This window comes from Andrena cerasifolii, chromosome 9 (genome assembly GCF_050908995.1).
Source record: "Andrena cerasifolii isolate SP2316 chromosome 9, iyAndCera1_principal, whole genome shotgun sequence".
NCBI lineage: Eukaryota > Metazoa > Arthropoda > Insecta > Hymenoptera > Andrenidae > Andrena > Andrena cerasifolii.
The window spans coordinates 490,383-516,760 of NC_135126.1; the positions used below are offsets into that span (position 1 = coordinate 490,383).

The 26,378-nt window shown below is 39.1% G+C and overlaps 3 protein-coding genes across 8 annotated transcripts in view; 2 read left to right on the top strand and 1 right to left on the bottom strand.

Moving 5' to 3' along the window:
* Rhogef2 (Rho guanine nucleotide exchange factor 2) overlaps window positions 1-9,801 on the top strand; it is an 86,165-nt gene extending 76,364 nt beyond the window's left edge. For all 6 annotated transcript variants that reach the window (XM_076819335.1, XM_076819338.1, XM_076819333.1 and 3 more), the window contains 8 exons: window positions 2,351-2,622; window positions 3,853-5,232; window positions 5,319-5,435; window positions 5,505-5,681; window positions 5,810-6,030; window positions 6,200-6,350; window positions 6,703-6,749; window positions 6,903-9,801. In XM_076819335.1, the coding sequence (XP_076675450.1) occupies window positions 2,351-2,622; window positions 3,853-5,232; window positions 5,319-5,435; window positions 5,505-5,681; window positions 5,810-6,030; window positions 6,200-6,350; window positions 6,703-6,749; window positions 6,903-7,001 (2,464 nt within the window). In that variant the 3' untranslated portion in view covers window positions 7,002-9,801. The remainder of the gene's footprint in view (window positions 1-2,350; window positions 2,623-3,852; window positions 5,233-5,318; window positions 5,436-5,504; window positions 5,682-5,809; window positions 6,031-6,199; window positions 6,351-6,702; window positions 6,750-6,902) is intronic.
* A 9,561-nt stretch (window positions 9,802-19,362) lies between these two features.
* Mrpl13 (mitochondrial ribosomal protein L13) lies at window positions 19,363-23,765 on the top strand. Its single transcript, XM_076819360.1, has 4 exons — window positions 19,363-19,512; window positions 19,843-19,966; window positions 20,420-20,574; window positions 23,357-23,765. Exons 1-4 carry the CDS (start codon window positions 19,489-19,491, stop codon window positions 23,588-23,590), a joined length of 537 nt encoding a protein of 178 aa, XP_076675475.1. The 5' UTR covers window positions 19,363-19,488; the 3' UTR covers window positions 23,591-23,765.
* Mrpl52 (mitochondrial ribosomal protein L52) lies at window positions 23,679-24,558 on the bottom strand. Its single transcript, XM_076819361.1, has 4 exons — window positions 24,398-24,558; window positions 24,160-24,229; window positions 23,961-24,093; window positions 23,679-23,886 (listed from the first exon to the last, which is right to left on the bottom strand). The coding sequence occupies exons 1-4, from the start codon at window positions 24,441-24,443 to the stop codon at window positions 23,743-23,745; spliced, it is 393 nt and encodes a 130-aa protein (XP_076675476.1). The 5' UTR covers window positions 24,444-24,558; the 3' UTR covers window positions 23,679-23,742.
* Window positions 24,559-26,378: the final 1,820 nt, after the last annotated feature.

A 26,378-nucleotide genomic window follows, 5' to 3' on the forward strand; every position in this document is an offset into this window, starting at 1 on the left:
CGTAAACCAAACGGTATTTTACTGAGGAAGGGTGGTACTTTCGAAGAATGCAACAAAAAATCCAGTTTCTGACTACCTAGTCTCCTTAAGAAATCTATACTGCTCCAGGACCACCCTTCTCCATAAATCTCTAAAATTCAATATCCTGCGTCCAGAGATGGGCATAAAATTATGCGAATTATTCGTTCTTCGTCGAATAAAGGTAACCCCAAAGTATCTTTATTCGAAGCTCCAGTTTATTCGACGGGAATTCATCTGACGCGTCGAGGCAAAGATACTTTTCTTACTCGAAGGCCTTTCGCTTTGAGCTTCGAATAACTTTTTCTACTTTAGCTGTACAGGGTGATTCTCCAGCGACGCCTGTCAGAATTTACCTGACGAATTTTATGACTTTCGACCCTCGAAGGGGTTTGGAATACCATTAACAAGTGGATTTGCGCATTTCTCAACGGATCTTTACGAAAGTATCGCGAATCGACTCCTTGTCTTTTAGTGTGTTTCCCATGAAAATGGTACTAAACCCGACATAATTCGGGCTATAATTAACGAAGTTACACGAAAAATTGGTTTGCTGATTTTAAAGCCTACTTCATTAAAAATTGTCCGATTTGTATGATATTTTGTCCTTTTAATCGAAAGAATGCCAGGAATCCATTGATGTTCCTTTCAGATCGATACGACGAAAAATAAAGAACTTTCATTTCTGTAAAATTTGTGACACGTAGCGGAGCGCCGAAATTATTCCAAGTCTTCGAATAAAGATACAGCTAAAGTAGAAAAAAGTTATTCGAAGCTCAGAGCTAAAGGCCTTCGAATAAGAAAAGTATCTTTGCCTCGTCGGATGAATTCCCATCGAATAAACGATTCATCCGTGGCGCGTCGAATAAGATACTTCGGCGTTATTCGAACTCCGAATAACGGATATAATAAAAGATAAAGTATGTTTTATTCGATTTGTTATTTAAATAATTTTTTTTAACTTGACAATAATACCCAACTCTGTCTGCGTCCCATTGCGCGCGTGTTTCTATCGCAGAATTCAAAGTGGCCACCTAGTGCCCCGACAATTCTGCCAATCGATGGATGCGCGTGTGAGGTTTCATCGCGTTTCGCGCTGAACGTTGAATAACCAAAAATCTGCAGCAAAGACATTGAGGAATCAGTACAGGTATTGTCCCTGACCGGACGAGACGTTTCCTCAGCCCGTGATTTGGCGGTTGGAGATTTACTGGCGGCGAAACATCCGCGTGATATTCCCGTTTAATGGTAGAGGCGGGCACATGCCTGTCGGCTTTACCCTATCGCGGAAGCCCTTTAGGGCTAAGGAGATATAAGAGATGAGACAACGTGGCTCTCGACGCGTCCGTCCTCGACCCAATTCTCGCGGCAACGAAAACTCGACTAGTCCGGTGTCCTGCACGGAACCGTCTTCACCCCTCGATCAGTCCGACGACGTCTTGCCAGGCTGCTCGAACGTCGAGGAACGGCTCCCGGAAGTCCACAACGACATCTCCAATCACGAGAGTCGCGGCGTTAATGAACGCCGCACGAGATCCGAGAGGTACACGTCCATCCGCATTATTTCCACGTGCAACATCACCTGGGGGGCTTGATAATCTACGAGAAACCTATATCGGACGGTCTCGAGCTTATAATACCCATTTTATATACACAGAATGAAGGAACCAATGGGGTCGAAAGTTTTGGGGCCATTCTTAAATTAAGTGGGAATATTTTTCGCGATTTCTTACCCCCTCCCACCCCAGTAGAAGAATTCCTAAGATTTTATATTCCGACTTAGTAAAATCCTTTTAAAGGTTTATGTAATTCATTGAACTCGGCTTCGTGAACCGTAAAACGCTACCTGCCTCCTTTTTCATCCCTTTTAAGAAAACGTAAGAAATTATTCATGCTCTCCCCTCAAACGTTACGTAATTTAAGAAAGACTCCTTCAGAGGCTCCGCAGTATGTAAATTTAAGAATCCATCTTATTCAAGCTACGTCCAATTATTACTGTATCGATGGGAGTGTGATGTGTCCTATATATTTCATTTAACTAATCTGAGTCGTTCTCCTGAATCCTCCAAAGAAACAGTTCTCCTAATGATTTCGACAGCTCCCTTATCAGATGCCCGTGAAGCAGAATCTGATAGCCCAACAGAGTGTGATCTCTGATGCGCTTCGATTCCGTTGGAGAATGTTAGGTAGCGTAGTAGCCGGCGGCACAAGTACGCGCATTAATCGTATCAAGGGTCGAACGCATGAGTATTGAGAAGGTTTCGAGTGGCCGAACGCGGCCGGGCGGTGTTTGAACGCAGAGGATGCATAATTCGCTAACGATTGACTATAGGGCTGGTTTCAGTGACTGCGAGCCGTCCGGGACGTTCCCCGGAAACTCGGCGGGCAGTTCGTCGAACAGCAGCTTGTCGACGAGAAGCCTGGACAGTCCGAGTACCAGCCTGGAGCAGGTGCACCCGGCTACCTCGGCCGCGAACACATCGACCTCGTGGGACAGCGACGTCGATGTCGAGCCAGATCCCCCGGACTGGAGCCAGGGCGTCGCCGAGGACGTTCTCGCGCGCCTCAGTGATGCTGAGAAAAAGCGGCAGGAAGTCATCAATGGTTCGTGCATTAAGAACCACGCTTGCTATGAAACTGTTTTAACGACACATTCTCGTGTAATCCCTTAAAAAAATTAGGATTTTTTAAAAAATAAAACTAACATATAGGGCGAAAAATCTTTTTGGTATTGATTCAGATATATTTTAAGATGATAATATAGCTTTTTTTATTGTGTTTTTCTCCGGTGCAGTCTTAAATAAATAGCTATAACATGTACATAAATACGAAATAAATAATTGACGGATTTCAAAAATTCTTTCGGGATTCTTTTCGTAAATGAACTCGCTATCGTATTACTAACTTTCATAAATTTCGGTCAACTCAACTTGATCTTATTCAGTGTAAAAAATTACCGGCTTCAAGGCACTTTTACTAAAATATGTACCAATCATCGAATTGTCATTATTCTGCAGTAACAATTGGTAATACGATGACCATACTCATATATTTTAAGAAAAACTTTCGATTTTTGATTTCAGATAAGCCTATCTGGAAATATCATGAACACCGTCAGATATAAGGATAATATCGGAGAAAAAAATATTTTTCTTATCATCTTAAAATATGTATAAATTAATGTCAAAAAGACTTTTTACCTTATCTGTTACAGTTTTCTTTAATGATAAGAAAAAACATCTTCGAGATCAATTTGCAACCTCGCCAATCACAAGTCTGTGTCTAACGCTTGGGCGGCGGATAGCTTGACTGCACATTGGATCCAGGGTCCGTTTTCACTTATAACTACATTGATACACGCCTCGGGATAAGCTCTTACATTTGCATTAGACTCTGATCTTGGTGCGACTTAAAATCCTTGACACTTTAAAAAGTAATACTAATGGTAACTAACAGGTATGATGGAATATTCAGGGTGGAACAACATGGCCCCGATGTCCATCTAGCAAGGGTTAAATCTGTGGGTCACTTTTAGATCGTGACAGGATCAGATTAATAGAGAAGCTCTTTCCGAGGTGTGCATGAATGAAATTGTGGATGAAAATAGACACTGCATCCATCGTCCAAGGGTTAAGAGAAGAGTTATTTAAACTTTAATTGCCTTGTTCTTCATTCATACCGGCCTTCGCGTTTCTTTCCTTGCTACTAAATGCTGATAATCTCTACTAAAGTGGCGATTTATAATATGAAATGCAATTATGGGGACTTCTACCTATCTTCTCTGTTGATGAATTCTGTGGAAGCATTGTAACAAGCCTTGCTCTCTTCTTTCAGAACTGTTCCACACAGAACGATCCCACGTGCGGGCGTTGAGAGTTCTGTCGTACGTCTTCCACAAGCCGCTCCTGGAATCACAAGTACTTCCGTTAGACCAAATACAATTACTGTTCTCCAACCTGGACGAGATGGTGACGATACACTCGCGGTTCAATCAGTCGATGAAGCGAAAGAAGAAGGAGAACCCATGCGTGGGCGACGTCGGCGAACTGCTCCTGGACATGTTCGACGGGGAGAGCGGGGAGGCGTTCGAGAGGGCTGCCTCCACCTACTGCGCGAAACAGCAGGTGGCATTGGACGCGCTGAGAGATCGTCGTCGCAGGGATCCGAAGTTGAACTCGTTCCTGAACGAGATCGAAGCGAATCCCCTCTGTCGAAGGCTACAGCTCAAGGACCATATCGTGACGGGCATGCTCAGACTGACCAAGTATCCCCTTCTGTTCGAGAACCTGGCCAAGTACACGCCGGAGAGCAACGAGAAAGAGAGGGCCGCGGTTCTGCGGAACTTGGATCGCAGCAAGGAGATTCTCAGCCGTGTGAATCAGGCGGTCCGTGAGGCGGAGGACTACCAGAGGCTGGCCGAGATCCAGCGTACCATCGACAGGTCCGCCTTCGACAAGTTCGACCACCCTACCGTTCAGGAGTTCAAGAACCTGGACATCACCAAGCGCAAACTGATCTATGAGGGGCCGTTGCAATGGCGCAGGACCGAGCAGAACCGAGCGAAGCCCGTCGATCTGCACGTGGTGCTACTCGACGACACGATATTCCTGCTGCACCGACAGGACGAGAAGTACCTGCTGAAGTTTATCAACACGAATCAAGCCAACTCCGTGCTCAGCCCTATCGTGAAGGTGTCCACCGTTCTGGTCAGACACAATGCCGTGGACAAGAATTCGCTTTATCTTGTCAACACGTCGCAGAACGGGGCACAGATATACGAGCTGGTGGCAGCCTCGCCCTCGGAGCGTAAACTCTGGTGCAAGCATATATCAGAGGCGGCTGAAGCGTACAAGGCTCGTGATAAACAAGGTAGAAGACCCACTCCACCCACTACACTGCCAGAGGAGCCTGGACCTACGATCGAGGACCCCGTCTCGACGGAACATGACAATATTCCTGATAAGACGGAACAGGAACAGGAGCTAGAGCTGGAACCGAAAGACCCCGCGCAAGATACGAGCGTGGAACAGGAAGGGGAAACACCTAATAATACTCCTACGCCTGATTCTTCGATGCTTGAACAAACGAAGCAACAGCAACAATCACCACCAGCACAACAGCAGCAGCAACAACAACAACAGCCGCAGCAGCAACAGCAGCAACAACAGCAACAACAGCAACAACAGCAACATCCACCTGAATCTTCTACAGCGGGTCTTTTACCATTTTTCTAAAAGTTATTTGCAAATTATGCGTATATTATTCTTCAAGTTTTTTTGTACGGTGTGTTTTCTGTTTAGGTATAGGAGAACCACTGCGAATGGTCACCTGTACGCAAGTGTCATTAATAGATCCGCTTGAAGTGCACATAGAAGTACCACCTGTTCATGTTGCTGAACCAGTGCTTACACCCATAGGTATATACATTTGTCACTGTTTTAATGTGTGATATGAAACGATAATGATTATTTCATGTGAATTTTCAGAGTGTCTCAGGAGGAAGGATGAAATAATTAAGCAAGCTTTGATTGAGAAGCAACTATTGGTAGCAGATATCTTGAATATCCCAAAAGAAGATTTCGAGCATGTAGCTGACATGGCGTCTGAGCCATCAAGCATAGAGAAGGAGCCTGCTGAACTTATACTCGCTGCTATTAGTCAAGGTACACTTTTCTAACAATATTAAATCATTACTAACAATAATGTATATATTACATGATATTCCACGTTGCATTCATTTTTCAGAAGCCTTTCTCGTATTTCCATGTGGCAATTAATTCTTTACTTTCAGCGAATCAATTGGTAGGAATGTTAAATTCCGTGTTGAACGTGAGCGAAACGGAAACAGTTCTCGCATCGCGTGGATCATCGGTGCTGACAACGCCACCAAACTGCGAAGCGACTGGTTGTCCATCGCCGCGAATGCATCTTCACCCCCAACAACCGGCTGTACCGGTTGCAACCTTGCAACCAATCTGTCACTCTCTAACTTCTCAATTGTCCCAGTTACTGGTAAGGATTCCTCCTCTACGGATAACTGCTTCTCTACTACAATGAGAAGTCTGCTTAAAACTTAGAAAATGAAATGATTTTGTCGTAAAGAAATTTTATTCTCCAATGTAATATATGTTCCACGGGTTGTGTTAATGTCTGTAAAGAAATAATGCCCTGTAAATTTCAGGAAATTATAAAAGAGAGAGACGAGGAACGGGAGAGGTTGAGGAAGGAACTGCGGAGAAGCAGAGAACGTCTTCACGCTCTCGATGTGGACATACAGCGTCGTGAATTTTCTGAAACATGCACCACTTCGAACCAAACACAAACGGAACCTGGTTAGTTCCTCATTTTTTCTTTCAATTTTTCGGAACGAAGGTTTATTGTACTTGTGTACCGTGTATGTACACTAGGGTGGCTTTTATTTCCTCGTGGTGAATTTTTTTTCTCAAGATTTTCTTCGCGACACCCCCCAGAATAGTTCCAAATAATAAAAAAAAATCTGTGTAAAGTTTGAACCCAATCGGATAACGGGGAAAGGTGCCCTTGGGCCCTTGAACATTTAAATAATTATTTAACAGCTCACAAGCTGCCACGAATAAAATTCGGAAGTCGAAAATAAAAGCCACCCTAATGTACACCATGCGATTAACGGAAGTAGCAATAAGTTAACAGTTTATTCTCTTATAGGTGACATTTTGAACAAGGAAAGCAGTGTCGACGATTCCACTCGAGACGTAAGAAACTGTTTAGTCTGGCTTTCTGATTGTTTAAGTACTAACGAACTGTGCTATTACTAATTTTAGTGGAACTCTAGTTTGTAATCTCTTTTACTATTCCACATATTCTCAGTTTATTCCCGTATTTTAAGCTAAACGTTATGTTAACAGGAATTTGTAGACGCGCGTGGTGAATGCGAGACGAACGACGAGGCAGAGCACACAGAACACGAAACGGAAACAGAAGTAATGGGAGACAGTGTCGGTTGATACGACACCAACTCGTAATATATGAAACAATGTCGACCTGGTGCATTTCACGAGCACGAACGTTTTCGAATGCTCATACTGGATGAAATCAAAATTATGTAAAGAACAAAAACAAGTGACAAATGGCGAGTAGCTGTTTATGGAATACAATAATATTATATACATATTTACAGAATCATGGGTCAATGATTAATCATGCCTTTGCCAAAGATTTTATGTAACTGGATTTACGTGGCGCAGCTATTTCGCGCGTCACACTACGTCAATGACTAGAAACTATACATGAATTTTAGATGGGGAATAGTATAGCAATGCACGTTCTGAAATGATAGGCAGGAATCGTGTCTAGAGGGTTATAAGGTTTCCTCGAGTAGGTTGCTAAATCTACAGAACACTATACCCCTCTAAATTAGCAACATGAACGAGGATCTTTTCGCTTCTCGCAGACAAAGTCCTCCGGCATGCATTATTTGAGAATTTATAGTGCTATACTACTCCGGCGATATCTATTATTGTATAAAAGTTGTTACACCGTGTCTCGAAAGACATCGATTTCTATAACGTATTGTTTTATATATAACATCAATTTGTATACCCAAATTATTTCCCTCGAGATGCTTTTAGGAATCCGTGGTCCACTCTCTGCGAACAAGTTACTTCGAGAACACTTAATTGCTAGCGCATTTTATACGAAGGAAATATTCACGCAGAGGTTGTATGCGTTTAGAACGGTTTAGTTGTTCACCCGATGAAACATAATGTTTGTGATTTACCACGGTACGCCGTATATCCGAAACCAACTGTGTTGTTACCATAAACGGTTCGATAATCGTGAAACATAAATTGCATTTATGCGGAGAACATAATCAACAAGTGTATGTCGACATTTAGCGGATATAAAGAAGGGAAGAATGCAGAGCACATTATATAGATGCTATAAATTCTAAGCTGTACTACGTTCGTTCTGTGGAAATATGCTTAGCGAGCGACCACTGCAGAGTAATAATAATTTTCGACGCAGTATTATTACGCGATGCACTACCAACGCGTTCATCTTGCATACTTGTATACAGCGACCAAATGTTCAGGATATTAAATTCACAGGTGGCAAATATCAATTGGCTTCCAAACTAAGTATATTGGAGTAACTAAGAAAAGAAAAGAAAAACGTTCTAGTAGTGATATTTTCTATTTCGAAGTCTAATATTATAAAATACGTCTCACGTTCTGTTTGCACCGCGATGTAAAGGGGAACGGGGAGGCAAGAAATGTGTTTGAGGAACCGAGGAGCAATTCTAATTGTCTGCCTTGCTTAACTCATTCGTTGCTTTTGTTATTAAAGGAATTGCTGTCTTCAAGTATTATTCTCATCATTTATACCAACGCTATTTCAGTAATTATGATCGATCCAACGTAACTTAAACCAGTTTTGAAATGAGATTAATTCAAAACCTAGTACTAGAATCATCGAGTATATTAAGCGTACTTCGATTTTCTATATTTTTATTGATGTAGTTTAAATTAACTGCAATTTGGTGACAGTGGATACCGCAAGTGCACTCAAATGTTTTAATCGCCTTTACTTTCAGAAACCTACTATTCCTTTTAAAGATGGGAAATCATGAAATTGTTGAAAATTTCTGTAGTATTAATACAATGTATTAATATTGTGCAATGTACTCTTGCATCGCATTGTTCTTGTACAATGCATTAGTACAGTGTATTATCGTTAATAGTGCTATTGATCTCTCAAACATTATTTTCATTCGACTCCTGCTTCTTCCAATCTTTCTAACTTTAGGAAACATCAGATTTAAAAAACTGAAGGACTTACATCAAATTCGGTGAATCTAACTTCGGAAGAATTAATGATTCCAAGATCATTGTTTTACGTTTTTAACAAGAAAATTGCGATAATATTCAAACACCTGCTCGAATCGAAAATTTAGATAATTGTGATTAATAAATGAGCTGCAAAGTGTAATTAATATCTACTTATATTTGAATCAGACCATGAATCATGAATGATTAGGAAATTGATTAAATATGAGAAATTTTCATCGTTTGTAAGTGATTTATATATTGGTTCTTTTTTTAAGAAGAAGAAAAGAATTATGTTTATTCTGCAGATACTGTTTATTCTGCAAGTGATGAGTTCACATTTGCCCTACTGTATGTCGCATGCTTTCTACTTAACGGCATTTCCATTGAGAAACAAATATTTGCATCTTGGTGCTAGACTTGCCTAAACGAATAATCAAGTTCCTTCTTCCGAGGAGAAAGAAATATATAAATAGGGAAACAAATTTATATACAGCTTATGGTATCCTGAACATGACTGGTAACTCGAAAATTATCAACTACTCGTAGATAAGAGAAAACAATAGCCGATATAAGATAGTCTTACAAAAGTAATATTTGTATGGAAGCAAATATTTACAATCATACATACAAACAGAATACTGTAAGGAATATTGTATCGCTGCTTAATTAATGCGGATAAAGCAGATCAAGTTTTGTTGGTTTAACGCTTAAACAGAAACGAAGCACAGTTGGAATTAAGAAATGTACTACTCTCTGTAACGAAGGACTGATCGTGCAAAAAAGACTTATCTGTTTACATAAAATCTTTGCTACTTTAAACACTAATAATTCCCTAATGATAAAATACGAATTATTATAAATATATTACTATGTACATGTATAAAATATTTAATAACATTATTAGTTGATATTATTATTAATTAATTAATTATATTATTGCATTAAAATACTTATTAAATTGTAAATTACCCTGTAATTTTTTTTAACATTTTTTTAAGTACACCTGCTCCAGCAGATCCTAGTGTATGTAACTCCGCTGTGAAACGCTGAGTGTCTGAAATCTCTGGAAAACTATAACGAGGCAAGGGTCTTGGAACATTTAATTTGTTGCTACAGCTTTAACTTTCTTACTCTTAAGATTTTTACTAGGGGTAGGCTCAACCGTTTATACATTATATTCCGCCAGTGTTAATAAAACGGATCCAACAATTCTCAAAGCTTGTTGCATTATAACTATCAAATGCTTTACCTATTTTACTCGATAGTTTCTAAAATTCAAAATTGAAGTATTTTTTAAAATATGAGAAAAAAGATGCTCGCTGTACTATTATAGATATAAAAACAAATGATAATACAGTACTGTCTCGTTAGTTGGCTCGTTGGATATACGTGTCACTTGTTTAGACTACTTAGAGTGAGAGTTTGACATAGAGGACAGGCTTTCGTTACGCTACGCTTTGGCTCGGTTTGTCAGCGACTCACGTGGATCTTTCTCCGAAAATCTATTTCGGTGATCTGGAGACTGTATCGCGCCGAAATATGGCTTTTATTGAAAGCTTATACAAGCTATAAATTGCAAGATGACATTGATTGTTAGTACTTTACGTGTAATGGAACACTTAATTAATATTTTCGCGTGTCGTACGTTGAAATATATTAAAAATTGACGCTGTTACTGACATTCCCGCAAATCTCTACACTCCACGCATGTCTAAATAGACGGTGTCCATCCTACGACACGTATAAATTATTGAGAACAAGGAATCCAAACGTTTTTGTAAAATTTATATTCGTAGTTTTCGGGACCCGAGGACATTTTGCAATAGTTTATTTATTACTTGAGAACGGTTGATTAGTAGTTAAAACTCTACGTTTCGTTACAAATGGATTGGCCTTTTCCTTATTAACTATTGTATGGATTTAAAAATTGTAAAAAAAAACATCTACGATATTGCTTGAGTTAAGGTCTATTTTCATTATTCCTAGAGTATATATGAGAAAACAGTTATGGTATTTTTCAAAGCACAAGTAAAAAAAAGGTTCTGTTTTACGGACGTCGCGACTCGCGAATGAGATAAAATGGGAGGGAAACTGCACGGAGGTCCTTTTCGCGACAACCAGGGAGCTGCCACTCTCATTTGCGATTTTGGAACAGTGTTTCAACTGCCACCTAGGCAGTTCCAACTTTTTCGAACTAAAATTAGCAAATAGAACTGAGAATAGCAAATAGTTTACCGTGTGTGGACACTAAAATTTAGTTGAGTAGTTTAATAAAACAATGGTAAATTACTAAATTACTCGCTACAGTATTGTCTCGTTAGCGACTCGCTGGTCGGGACCGGCGTTGAGTCGGTATCGTGAACAGAGCCCTAATTCCGAGTGTTCGTTTCTCGCTTCTTTCTGGCCGGAGGGGGGAGCGAGATGGAACACTGCGTGCGCGGCGAGCGTGCGCGATGGTCGCAAGCGCTTACCGTGGGCACGAAAACCGCTTCGCAAAATCTCGACGCAGGCCCGTCACAAATCTTTTTTGCGCCCTTTATTATAATACATTTATTTGAATTTATTGATGACCTTACTCAGAATTTTTATTCGTAGTTTAAAACAGTTGCAGTGCAATTTATAATATTTTATTTTAAAGTATATTTTCAACAATACCAGCAATGAAAATACCATTATGCACCTCTTGTCGACTTTCCGCCGTAGGCAGTGGCCTAATTTTGCTTATAGGGACAAGCCAAGCTTACAGGCAGAGATCAGTATGTACATAGCCAAAGAACGTACATATATAATGCGACTTAGACTAAATAAATCATTTATACTTTTGAAAAATGAAATTCTAATATTTTCGATTTTATGTACATATTTGTAATAACTAGGTCAAATTTCCTAAATGAAAGGAAGACCAATTTCGACGTCCTTCGTACAATTATGTATGTGCTCCGACTGCGCATGAATTGTTGCTTGGTTGCTGATATATACAATTGTATGAAGGTCGTCGAGATTGGCTTTCCTTTCATTTAGGAAATTTGGCATAGCTGTTACAAATATGTACATAAAATAGAAAATATTAGAATTTCATTTTTCAAAAGTATAAATGATTTATTTAGTCTAAGACGCGTTATATATGTACTTTCTTTGGCTATGTACATAATGATCTCTGCCTGTAAGCTTAGCTTGTCCCTATAAACAAAATTAGGCCAATGCCTACGGCGGAAAGTCGACAAGAGGTGCATAATGGTATTTTCATAGCTGGTATTGTTTAAAATATACTTTAAAATAAAATATTACAATTGCCAAGTTCGCCTAGGGCGCAAAAAAGACTTGAACCGGGCCTGCGTCAAGGTTTTGCGAAGCGGTTTCGAGCCCACGATACGCGCTTGCGACCATCGCGCACGCAAAGGACAGAGTGTCAGGCGTCCGAAAGACGGAGCGAGACAAAACATCAACGCGTCGTCGGTCTCTTGCTTGCTCTCGTTCCATCTCGCTCCAGCTTTCGCCGGGCAAGAGTGAGACAAAAGTGGTGGGGATAGCGAAGAGTCGGTATCGTGTACACAAAATCGAGTCGCTAACGAGGAAATACTGTACTCGACTAAATTACTGGACGTGTCTGTTCCAGCCTTTACTGTGTACGCCATTGATATGCATTGCATGGCATTTGTGAATGGTTGATTGATGCGAGCTAAAGTTTATTTCATATATATTGGCCGGTGAGTTCGGTTTCACGAGCAGCGCGCGAGGAGAAATCAGCCACCACCACCTGACGAGCGTGGATTGGCAGTAGAAGGGTATGGTGGGGTAACGGGAATGCTGCTCAACTTCGCCTGAACGTAGCCGTGTGGCTGTTGTTTATTCTTAGCGTAATAGTTGTGTGCAAAACTCCTGAATTTCTTCCGACCTAACCCACACCTATTTTGATGTATGCATTTCTACGCTAAGAACTCGGTTAGGCCTACACGTCTGGAGCTTGGCACTATCCCCACCACTTCTGACTCGCTCTTGTTCTGCGAAGGCGAGAGCGAGATGGAAGGACAGCGTGTCAGAGGGACTGAAAGCAAGCGAGGAACGGTACGAGACAGATGACGCATTGATACATACTTTGTCTCGCTCCGTTTTTCGTACGCCTGATACTCGGTCCTTTGCGTGGGCGCCAGACATGAGCGTGTTTAGACTCGCTTTCATTCCATCTTGCTCTCGCCTTCGGCAAGAAAGAAGCGAGAAACGACCACTCGGAATCGTGTCCCGTCTATGTAGTTAAAGTGGTGGGGATGATTCGCTGCATGTGTGCGTATCTCACGGGACCGAATCTCCACCGCGCGACGAGCAGGCCTATCCCGAGAGAGAGTGAGAACATAGAGAAAGGAGCACCGAGGCAGGGAAGCGGTGTGGTGGGAGAATACCGCTCACGAAACTCACCGGCCAATATATATGAAATGGACTTTAGTACCGTAGGAAACCCAAACAATCCTATCGAAAAATAATTTTTATAAAATCAGTTTGACAGCAACAGGTATGTATATAGTTGAATATATATTTTCAATGTAGTATATGTAGAATATCTTTTTAAATTATGTTTTTTTATAGAGCTATGTCACGATATATACTACATTAAAAATATATATCCAACTATATACATACCTGTTACTGTCAAACAGATTTTATAAAACTTATTTTTCGATAGGATTGTTGATAGGATTGATGTGTCTGTTCCAGCCTTTACAGATGAATCATGAACACGTGATCGCGGCCATATTGAATTTTAGTTCGAAAAAATTAGAACTGCCTAGGTGGCATTTGAAACACTGTTCCAAAATCGCAAATGAGAGTGGTAGCCCCCTGGCGACAACCGATCATTCTGGCAGCGGCAACAAAGTATGATACCTACATTGTCTTCTTGCGTTCTCCGTGCGTCTGCTTTTCGCATGTCGATGTCGGCCCACGGACGAGCTATGCCCAAATGCCCGTATATTTCAATAAGCAGATTTCACTTTCTTCTATAAATTCTGCAAAAGCCGCAATCAGTAGCTAAAAGCGGAAAACATGTATGTATACATGCTAAGCTAATTGTAAGATGAAATTTTTACATTCTCTGTTTTGTCTTTATTCGAGCATTTATAGCAAATTATTGAGATTTTTTTAATAAAAGAAAAATCAAACACGACGTCATTCGAGCATGTAGGTATGTACATATGAGATGGTGGTGAAAGAAACGAACTGTTTTATATATGAAATATGCCCTCTTTATCTGTTTATTAAAAGCATCGTGGGCTCTTCGGAAACTCGAGGTATAAACCCGGTATGTATAAACCCATTATGATACCCGCAATAACTATTGAGGCTGTAAACGAAAGTCTCGAAGGAAAACATGCTTTGTTCAAAATTCAGTCACGAAAGGAACGGAAAGCGGCTTACTCAAAAATAGTTTTGCTGCCGCGCGTGTCATAAACCATGCCGACCTTTTGCACGCCAAATTGTTCATATTTGGTCGTGCCGATGGCCCCTACAGTTTTCTTAGCAGGTTAGTCAATTGAATGTCAGGGTGACTTAAAGTAATTATTTAAACATTTAGAGACAGTTCTTCGAAATATAGAAGAATTGATTATGGCTACAGTCCCTAGTAATAATCCCACTAAATATAAAGAATTTAATGAAATAACTTTTCTTCCGCTTGAGACCACAAGTCAATTTTCCGCGTACCCAGGCTCACAAATATCGTTCCAACTACCACTAAGTAATGTAGGGTGGGGAAAGTACCTCTTTCATGCGACCGCCCAGGCTAGGGAAAATGCGCAGGCTGGATGCGCGTGATTATTATATGGTTGTGTTGCGCGATCTGGTGGAGCTTTTTGCCTTCGGGGCAGGTTCGCGTCCGTGCACAGTGTTCGATGTAATGTACAAAAGTCAAGAATCTGAAGTGTTCGATCCACAAATTCTTGTTTCTTAAAATGTTAAGAAGGGAACGTAGGTTTTAATGCTACCCATAACTTTTGCTTTTACCTATTTGTTGTCAAAAATGACACTGGAAATTTATTCCAAATCTCGATGCATTTTTTCAAACACGTGCCATAGGCGGAATGTTTATGCTTTTCATTTGATTTTCATAATTTGTGTTTAATATTGCCATACTTTCGAAACTGCCAAGTCAGTTTCTTACAATACTAACAATTTGTACGATTTTTTTATGTTAAATGTTAATCAACTTCAAGGGGACTTTTAAGAAAAGTACCAAAAAGTACCTCCGTGATTTTTTGTATATTAATTTAGGGAACATTAAACTTTATATTAACGTCAATTTGAACTGCCCGAATTCGCTCGAAACAGAAAAAAGTCAAAATCATTATTAAGACGTTCGCCGCTCAGTCCCGTGCTGCGCTCGCCGCATAGCGTAGGGTTATATGAAAACAACAAACAGGAAAATTTTAGGTTTTTAAAAATCTTGTAAATGAGCCCTGTTCCGTGTAGAGCAGGTACTTAAGGGGGTAGACACGTCACGTGACCTGGCCGATTCGGCAGGTCAGTATTACAGCTTTTTTTCTGCACAGAAATGGTAATACCGATAGATCGACGATTACCCGGTGAACGCGAGAGGGAGCTGTTTGCTATTTCTGTATTCTATTTTGAATAAGGAAAGAAATTCTTAGCTGTTCCGTTATACTTATAAAAATTTAAACGGAAAGTCGGCTGGTACTGTAAACGTAGAAAATTCATTGTACATTTTAAGTACTTGAAATGTGCTTATGCTACAATATTCTACGTTAGCAGTAAGGAATTCTAAATGAGAGGGGAAAATAGATGAAGGAATGTCCCCAGAAAATGAAATTTGTTAGGTTAGACATTTTTTTACTAGCAAAGCACCGAAACAGAACATGAAATACACTTATTACACGTCCTCTGCAGAAAGCAGTTGTCAACAAACATTATATATACAAAATTGTATTGAATGTTGAATTGGGCTAGTGAAAATGCGCAGACTGGATGCGCGTGATTATTATGTGGTCGGCTCCTCGAAGTGACCGAAAATATAACCTAATTGCTATACCCGATTTCCTAAAGATACTGTTGTGACGTAATAATAATATTTTGAAAGGATGATAAAAAGTTCACAAATGTTTCGTAAAAGAACGAAATGGCCACTAAACATTTGTTGTCATATACCATATACTTAGGTTATATTTTCTGTCACTTCGAGGAGCCGACCACATAATAATCACGCGCATCCAGCCTGCGCATTTTCAGTAGCGGATTTCATGAACGAATTCTGAACTGGAATAATTATGAAACACAATCTTTACGGGGTTTATTACTATTTTATGATGCTTCAATTCCTTTAATGTTCCTGTCCATATAACCGTTGGCTATTAACAAATAATATAAAAAAGGTACTCAAAAAAATTGGGATGGCTTAGTGCACACATATTGTATGTCTACTTTTTATGAAATTTGAGTTTTTATATGCAAGAAATAGTGCTTGACTGTTTATGCTGCATAAAAATTACATTTTTATCTTTTTTATAAATTCATCAAAAATTATATTTTTGTTTCATGTATGTCCCTGAATTTATTATGCTGAGTGCACAAATGCTGTGTGTCCATGCCAGAGGATGAAAATAGTCTTGGAAAAATGTGACAATAAATAAAAAAATTTTAAAGTCTTCCTATATTTACCGCGAATTACTTTTTTATTTCTGTTACTTTAAAAATAAATATAATATTGAAGTGAGATTATTTCCAGTATTATTCCTTTCATTCATTTTTATATAATATCATTCAGTATAGTATGTCCTCCTCTGTACTTGGTTACAATAGCATGTCCAACTTCCAAGCATTATTGTCGAGTTATTATTATAATTTTGCAGATTCTAACTTATACTACTAATTACATACTTTCAGTGATACCTATATTACAATAAAGCAAAAAGTATTTATGTAATTATAAAGTACCATTGAATGTTTGAACCTGTTTTTCTCAAAAACGCTAAAAGTGGACATACAATATGTGTGCACTAATTGTAAGCCATCGATGTACAATAGGAAATTACTATGACATAAATACGACAGCGATTTCAAGTGATGTATATGTAACGATAAAAGCGTTAATTTAGTAAATGTATACAATTCCCAGCAGTTCCTATGTCAATGTATGCCTAAAATGAATATAACCTAACCTACAATCGTCCGAAAATGCTTACATTGACTCCATCATCGTATCATTGGCGCCATCTCGTATCTACTACCTCAACTAAATTTGTCACGTGACTTGCTATGTTTTATCGCCAATGTGGCGGAACTCTGATTTGGGAATGTAGTTACGATTTTTCGTTTTTCGTTCTTATATGAGCAGATTTTGGCCTGGGAGAGGTCTCATTCGAAAGAAGAAGATTCAATGCGGAGCGCTCTGCTCACCGTTTGAGTCACAAAACTCTTTTAGTGACCTAAAAATGCTTGGATTCTGCGGGTATATTTTGTCGACTTTTGCTTTACTTTGGACACTGATATTATTACATATCAACACAATCTCGTTGAACCATGAGCAGAGCGCTCCGCATTGAATCTTCCTCTTTCGAATGAGACCTCGCCCAGCCCCAAATCTGCTCATATAAGGACGAAAAACGAAAAATCCCGAACCCATGTTTCGGGCCAGGTTGTGTCCGTATACAGCGCGCTGCATTACCCGTGTCTACCCCCTTAAATGGAGAAGTGTTTGTACATACTTTCAAACTCACTTGTGGCTTTTGGTGATATGAAAATTCATTACTTTTTTCGGGCTTGACATAATAAAAGAATTACGAATAAGGCAGAATGAAGTCAGGAATATTTCTTAACACGCTTCCACATAAAAAACACAAAATGGAGATAAAAGGAAACTAAGAGAGAATAAACTAAATTTTGAATCTTTGCATGTGGTCCATGGGCATATGAGGAATGTTCAGAATGGAATACCCCTGAAGAATACATTTGTGATTCGTGTAGTAATTAATTTCGAAACTAAAAAATAATACTTTTTTTATTAATTTAACAGTTTTCCCACTTCTTTTACAAAGAAAAATCATGGCCGGAATTACCCCACGTTAATTCCGTAATTCCGTAATTTTTGTGTTATTCCTTTCAACTTTGTTACAACGTAAATTTATGCTTTCTCGGTCATACTAATAAAAACTAGACAGTTGAAACTATCAATTCATATAACAAAAACTAGCAAATGTGTAAGTTGCTCAAATTTTATAGCGTTTCTTCCTTATAGCGCCGGAATTACCCTGCTTTCCCCTGTTTGCAGTATTCGAATTCGAAATACATAAGCACACATAATGCGACAAATACGCATGCGCGTAATTGCGCATTGACGGTACATGCTTTTTTTCTGCATTTGCTGCACGCATTATGAGCTAGAAGTTGGAGGATTCTAGGGAATTCTATGAATCAGGTAATACCGTCTATGCACTCGCTGTATGAATCGCAACCAACGCAACGGACTCAATTTCGAAGCGAACAACACATCCCTAAAAGGTTTACGGCAGGATCGAAACGGAAGATGAGAAAGGAAGCAAATACGTGGCGCGCATTGTTATTTCTTAAAGGCTTTTACTGCTAAGTTTTTCGAACGTGTTCTTATAATGCTAACTTTGCAGCTATACTCTAATCCAGAAGACGTATGAGAGCTTGGGATTGTATTCAATAGCCTTCAAAACCTTCAATTTAACCCGGGCGCGGATAATAAATAAATTAATTTTTCATTTACACATCTGCTTACCAAATCTCGCTGGGTAAGCAGCAGTTCGTTCTGTAAAACTCATAAAATATGGTCTTCGCTTTCAATAATATGGAATCGCTGTTCAAGAAGAATAGAAAAACTCGGATTGAGAAAATCCAGGACCCAATAAAGCCATCAAATTTCGTTAAGAATCGGTCCCCGATCCTTAGGACGAAGTAACCGATGTAGTTAGGAAGCGTGCTTCGACCACCGTCCAAACGTCTCGAATTAAATTTATCGTAATCCATCCAATTGTATAGCTAATTGTAAGTAAGTTTGAACATTCCCGCGCAAGCTCACGAGCATCAAACGCATAGAAAACCGTTCCGCTTCGTTATTGCGGTTCATGCGCTGTTGGAAACGGAACGCTATGAATGCACGCAGCGACTGCGCTGCGGTCTGTGCGCATAATGCGTAAATCGGAACACACCCTCAGTGGTTCTTCGACGGAGAGGGACCCGACATGCAACGTTGCCAAATTTCCGAAGGGAAGCCGATTCTGGCGCCTAGAGTACGAGCACGTTCGAAAAACTGGCAAGGAAAAATCCTCGAGAAGTACAACGCGCTTTACACGTGTTTATGAGTCCTGGAAATAAACTCTTCCTCGTCCTCCGTTTCGATCTCGCTTAAAACCTTCCAGATGTGCTGCTCGCTTCGAACCCGCGTGCCTACAATAAATCTTTCCGCTACAAAGGATTTTGAATTACGCTCTCACATCTAACCTCGATATCCCTATGTCTTATAGCTAACTTCACGCAATCACACATATTTACATCGGCGGAAACCGCAACACTACAAACTGCTAGTTCCATGATTGCACATAGCTTCAGAACATAACCTTAATAATACGGAGGATAACTGCATTTAAAAACTGTCCCATTTTTATTTTCACGTTTAGACTTATTGTTTTAATTCGTCATGTCTCTTCTACGTAGGGGACAGGTGTGGCTCTTTAAATATTTCCATATCTTAAGTATTTCTGTCATCAGGTCACTGAAACAATTCTATTCGTTAACATCCTTTTATTTATTTCAAATAGATGAATTTTCTTCAATTACAAAATAAATGTTTCCATGCGTTCTATGATTTATTTTCTTCCATAATCATTGCTTCAACGAATTTTCGAGATACACTTAAAGAATTCTTTTCAAATCATTGTGTTTGAGAATAATATTTATGCTGGTCTGTTACATTAATCGGGGTAGCATGTTTCAATCTATCTCCAAGACGTTTCTGTATTTAATTACCAGTACCTGTTCATTGTCTCCTTAGCAATGGGGTACTTTTGCTCGTATTTGGCATATCTATGATGCAACTTGGCAAGATCCATTTCACAGTGCGTCTTTACTAAAAACTTATCTCAAAGGACTTTATAAACCCATATATCATCCATTAAGTAGGTATAATTCTTTATGTATGCTCATAATTATAGTTGCGGCTATTACTATTATTACATATGTAACATGTATTGTCTATACAACCAGTAGCGCACTCAGGATTTAATCTTAGGGAAAGCCAAGGTTGAATGGATAAAAATATTAATGTGAATTCAATTTAAAAAATTCATTAGACTATAAAAATTTATAAAGAATAAAATCCAGTTTTCTTTTCTGTTTACAAAGCTCTTGAATCATTTCAGTCGTCGTGGTTACATCAACCTTCTTTTTCTGTTTTCTTTGGAGGTTGTCAGTACCTCATGGCTCCCCACTGGGTGCGCCCTGCATACAACTATCACAAGTATTACTAAAGTTAAAATAAAAGTTTGCGTTAGACTAGAATATATTTTGTAGAATTTTTATTGTAGATTTAAGCTGATATAGTACCACTGTGATTAATAATTGTTTCATAGATGATTGCGGTGACCATGTAATAATAATAAACAGCAAAGACATTGCTATGCGTGGAGACGAGTGGCAAAAGCGTGTATACTTCCATCATACTGGGTACCATGGTGGTGCGACTTGGACACTCGCATGGGAATTGCATACTAAAGATCCAACGATGGTAATTTGTATTTTTTAAATTTGCATAATAATGATTAGACTAATACAGGGCTGTCCACCAGTGCACAGTGGTCTGGAGGGTGGCCAAAATTCAATTTCTCAACTTCAAATTTTCAATGTATTTTTTTGTTGTTGTATGAATTGACAACCCTCCACAGCTTCTAAATCCGCATACCTCTCCTTTTTCATATGATTCTTTGATTAGATATAATATTACGAAGTCAAAATCATGAAATTTTATGTGAATCTAATTGTTTTAATTACTCATTGTAGAACATCAAAATACGTGTTTGTATTATACAGTTATATAGGTAAAGAAGTATATTTCACTTATTCATATGTGCCATAAGCATTTTTTAGCCGATGTACAAAGAGTGCAATGTTTATATCAATTTAAATTTTGAGAAGGCTTATACAAAAATGATTAAGAGTGATTAACGTCCGACATTTCTTACATGAAAGCTTACAAAATTGCTAACAAGAGCACGCAAATTTCAAGTGCAGTCTCCTGCAGTCTTCAATTTTATGCAGACTTTTAGAAATGATGCTCGAGGTATTTGGGCGTCCTAGACATGTGTAGCTGTATACCTGCTTAAGTAGCGATTTGGAAGACACGGACGTTGTCAGATGTTTTTATTTCGTGTATATGTATAATACTTATTTATTTGTTTAGTTATACATATTTATTTAGTTAAAGATAATGTTAGAACTGATTCTTTTTAAAAAATATAAGTATTTAATTGAATTCTGTGATAAAACAATAATTTGTGCGGAAAAAATTGATAATTAATTTTCACCACGATTTTATTTTTGATAATTATAATAGTGTTTTTATTAATAATTTAGGCTGTACTTCCGAGTGGCCCAAGTGGCCGATCGACACGAGATTTGTGGGGAGGGGTGGGGATGGTGTATGGACCCTAAATCTAAAATTGTTGCTTCGGGAATTTATTACTTTACGAGATATTAATAAAAAACTTTTAGTATTTCTGTTTACTTATTCCGACATTACGCATTCCACTTTCCAACTTGTTCTGGATATTAGTATTGGTTATAGCTAGATTAGTGCGGGGGGCGCGTAAAGCGATGTAAGTTTGCAGATGTGAATCAGAAACTTGGAGATGCGCTCCATCCTATTACACAGGGTGGATACCTATTACTTTATTGATAGGCAGTATTCTAAGGGGGTGATTCTACAGGCCAAAATAAGACGAAAATATAGTATACAATTTTTTAATATCGTGCTTCGTTTTCGAGAAAATTGGCTTTGAACTTCAGCTAAATATGTATGCCATTTAGGCGCCTGAGGGGAACGCGGAGGTAAGGGGAACGCGTCCAGCTGTGCGTAGGACAAATTGGGGGGAGGGCAGGACGAAACCCCGTTAGGGCTACGTATATACAAAAAAATAATTTGTAAAAAAAAATAACAATAATTTTTTTTTAATATTTCGGAAACTAATAAATTCCCGAAGCTACAATTTTAGATTTAGGGTCCACACCCCCTCCCCATCCGTCCCCTCAAGCCTCGTGTCGATCGGCCTCTGGGGCCATTCGGAAGTATATCCATAATTTACGATAAATAGTTGAATTATATAGTAGAAAAAGAAATTTGCATTGGAAAAAATTGCCATCTTGAATTTTTGGTGTCAGATTCGTTATCAGGGACCTCAAAACCCCTTGATCACCAAGTTTGAAAAAAATTAAAATTTTGGCCGCTAAAAGTGGGTATCCAGGCCACTGTGCAGTGGGGCCCCTCACGCGCCTGCTTCCCCCACCAACAGCTTCATCTCCACGCAGTAATCACGAAGAATATGTACCAGTACCATTGGTTCACTGCAACGACGTGTCACTAATACACATGTCATGTGTAGTAGAGCTGTAGATTCTCGGGAGATACCCGGGAAGAGAAAAATTTCCCGGGTAAACTACCCGAGATACTCTAGACACCCGAGATGTCACAGAGTACCCTTCCATAATTGATGCCTCACTGAGCGTCATGGTCTTCAGGTCGAAGGCTTCGATCCCGGTGAGACAGGAATATCCATTAAGAAGTGTGAAATCTCCAGTTCCGCATTTCTCATCAAATCTTTGCAAAAACAACGCCAATCGTTTCCTTATGTTTCTCCGATCAAAATAACACCAAGCACGACGTAATTCGACATAATGAAAGAAATTACATGAAAAAATGATTTGCATAATTTCAAATTGACTTCGTTAGAAATAGTCCGATTTACATGAAATTTTGTATGATTTTATCGGAAAAACATGAGGAATCCAACAGTGTCACTTCCATATCGATACGATAAAGATTATTTTTTTCTTAAATAGGCATGAATCCTTGGCCGACCGCAGCGAATCGAGGTCGGCGCTCCGCAGTCGAGTATAAAATATTCATTACAGTATATTAAGAAGTTCTTTATTGTTAATCGAATCGATATGAAAGTGACACCAATGGATTCCTGGCATTCTCCCGATTAACGGTTGCCAGGTGGCATCTCTCTGACAGGCGTCGCTCCAGAATCACGGAGTACTCTGTAAGTTCTCGGATATCTCGAGTATCTCGGGTAGTTTACCCGGGTAGCGCCTACTCGGGAATTTTCCTCTTCCCAAGTATCTCGGATACCCGGTCCACAGTTATAGCTCTAACGTGTAGCGTCATAGTTGCTTCTTTAGCAAGACGAGAGCGGGAGAACCTCAAAGAGCACGCGTGCTCTGGCTTGGACAGCGCTGCACTAATAAATTTTGATAATATTTTTACATCTGCTCCTCTTACGCACACACAGATCATGAAGAAAGCAGTTTACAGTTCAATGCATGGAAATTTGCAACGGAGGTACACCATGCAGAGGCTACACATATTCAGCGATGATAAAGTACCCAAAGATATGTTAGAAAATGTGACTAATCAAATCAGGCAATTAAAGCCTGTCCCAGTCAGATTAGATCACATACCGCTCGAGGAAAGAGAAAACTTCCCACGGCTTATAAAGTATCCAACGGATTACGAGCTTAAATAAAACGAAAAGTATAGATATATTATCAGAGCATTTTTTCATCTAATACATAAGTAGTGAATGAATTATCAAATGGAAATAAATAGCGAAGTATGTTTATACAGTATATTTAATTGCAAATATGTGCATGTATGTGAAACTGACTAAAAGAAACATCATTCGCTTGTTAGTAACTGTTGGCCCTTTGGTTTTAATTTGTTGGCCAAGACCTGATCTTTTTTATCCTTTTCTTCTTTTATTAATCTGGCATGCCTGTCAACGGCGTGGTCTATTTCACCAATTAACTGTAGGACCCTTTTCTGTTAATGAAACATTGGTTAATGTTACTGTCATTCTTTATATACTTGTATACCATTTTATGTGAAGGACGTACCGCATATTCTTGGTGTTTCTTCATGCGACCCAATTGCCTCGAGCCATATGGAGTAGGTCTATTATCTTTGAAAGAATAGTCGGGTAATGTGACCATTGAACCGTACTTGTTAGGATTTGCTATTAAACCTTTTCTGTAATCAATTCAAAATATCTGAATTTTCGTTTCGATGTGTGCCTTGTATAACATGGCAACCTACCTCTGCCTCCAATACTGATTTAAGTAAGTCGCGGCGGATGTATGAAATCCATTGACACTGATAGTCACATCTGCAGAATTGTAAAATTTAATTAGCCTTTTACAATTGTGTAAAAAATTTGTTATAATCCCAGTTATTTTTCTCGCGTTCTTCGTCTCGAAATACAGGTTATGCACATTACGAATAAACACGAATGTCTTAGGACTATTATTTATTCAATTAATTTCGTTTCACTAACTTGAACAACGCCCAGCTCGTAAAATCATTATCCCAGCTGATGACATTTTGCTTTAACGAAATCTTCAATCGGCGCTTGAATGATCAAAACATTTGTTGATGTGAAAATATTAACACCACGAATGTAGCAGCAAAACCTCATTTATGGACCAGGGCGGACTGTTGCGGGGCCGGCTGGGAATTCTGACTGAGGGAATTTCAATGTGGTCCGGTGTCCGTGGGACCCAAAAGGATTCTGCTCGCGAATCGTGCGAAGTTGTTTGAACAAGACAATTTGTAACGAATAACTTTGAACGAAATAAAGATTATTGAACTGAACTAAATTAAATTAATAAATATTAACCAGAACTATTAAGAAACGAACAAAGATATTTAAAGATTGACCAAAAGTTGAACTTTATTACAACACGTCCGTGTTTATACAACGTCGGAGAAGAATTGCGAGGCGAAGAAACAGGTTCTTCGTACGTTCGTTCCTCTTTTCTTTTTTTACATTGTTTTCGAGCGATAAGGAAGAAGGCGAAGACATATTTCAAATGTAACAAACTTCATTCTTAACTCTTTAAAGTTCGAACTTCACGCTCCAAGAGCTTGCGCTAAACGCCACTAGAGCAAGAATCGCAACTCGCAACTGTTGCGAGTTGCGATTCTCGCTCTAGCGGCGTTCAACACAAACTTTAGAAGCGCGAAGTTCGAAACGGATCATACGAGTGTAATAGGAAAGGGAAACAAAGCGAAGTTCGCACAAGCCCGAGGGGTTTGAAAATAGTTAGAGATTCTTTTAATGAGAAAACTTCAAGATTATAAATTAATCAATACCCGCTTGGAAACGGGTGTTTGAATAAATGAACTGCACTTTGATCCCTTCTCCTAGATGTAATTCCAGAGCAATGTTGTTAAACGCTTGATTCTAAAAATCAATAACTGTGAAGGAAATAGATTCACCAATGAGAATTTAGTTAGTCAATTTTTTATTGGCTCTTAGATTTTAAGGACATCTTGTAAAGAACAAAAGATGTAAAAGCGTTTGCGTTTGAAAGGGCACTTGAACACCGAGAGCGAAAGTGAACGGACGTGCAATTATAAATCTAGCGAAATTCTTATTTGTATTGTTTAAATTCGTTGAGTTCATTAAATTTATTAGTTGTTTGTGTTCAAATCGTTTCCTTACATTATTATTTTTATCTCTAAAAATCCGCGTCCAGGGAGCAGAACGCCTTAGCGTTCCACGGACATGGTCCCGCGCCTGAATTCCCCACCAGAAGGCTACTAGTCCCCCAAGGCCACGCACCACAACAGGACCCTTTGCGATCCTCGCCCTAGCGGTATTTAGCGTAAGCTCCTAAAGCGCGAAGTTTGAACTGAACAGGTTTCGTTTATTAGAAAAGAGTTAAGGGTGAACGTTTCAACATTAGATATTTGTCTTCGCCACCTTCTTAGGGCGGTATTCACAGTCGTCGCTTAAGATTAAGATCGTTTTAAGCATGCGGCATCCTCTACTAATCTAATAGACTAGTAAAGGATGCCAAATGCTTAAGATGATCTTAAGAATAAGTAGCGACTGTGAATACCGCTGATTAAACGCTAAAAAACAATGTATTGATAAAAAAGAGGAACATACGAGAAGCCTGTTTCTTGTTCTCACATTTCGTCGTTGACCTTGAGGTCAACAATTGTTACAATCTTGAAGTGTTTTAATAAAACCAGGTTTGATCTCCGTAAAATATCCTCGTTTTGTTCCTAAATAGTTATGAATCATTTAACAATTTAATTTAGTTACAGTTTATTAAGTTTATTGAGTTTTGAATTATTTGTCACAAGATAATTAGTTAATTTAAATTAACGCGTTTCGCGAGCAGAGCCCTTCAGGGCTTCACGGGCATCAAACCGCGCAGAAAATTCCCACGAGGCACAAGTTTCCCCAGGCGCAGTGTTGCCATCCTAGATTTTTGAAAGTCCGTAGGGAAGAACTGAAAATTCGG

Bases quoted from the DNA above. Each gene is read 5' to 3' on its own strand.
- Mrpl13 (XM_076819360.1), top strand. From the start codon at position 19,489: ATGTCTCTTCTACGTAGGGGACAG. The intron at 19,513-19,842 runs GTGTGGCTCTTT...TTGTCTCCTTAG, and splicing joins CTCTTCTACGTAGGGGACAG to CAATGGGGTACTTTTGCTCG. The intron at 20,575-23,356 runs GTAATTTGTATT...ACGCACACACAG, and splicing joins ATACTAAAGATCCAACGATG to ATCATGAAGAAAGCAGTTTA.
- Mrpl52 (XM_076819361.1), bottom strand. From the start codon at position 24,443: ATGTCATCAGCTGGGATAATGATTTTACGAGCTGGGCGTTGTTCAA. The intron at 24,230-24,397 runs GTTAGTGAAACG...ACAATTCTGCAG, and splicing joins ACGAGCTGGGCGTTGTTCAA to ATGTGACTATCAGTGTCAAT. The intron at 23,887-23,960 runs GTACGTCCTTCA...TTTCATTAACAG, and splicing joins AGAAACACCAAGAATATGCG to AAAAGGGTCCTACAGTTAAT.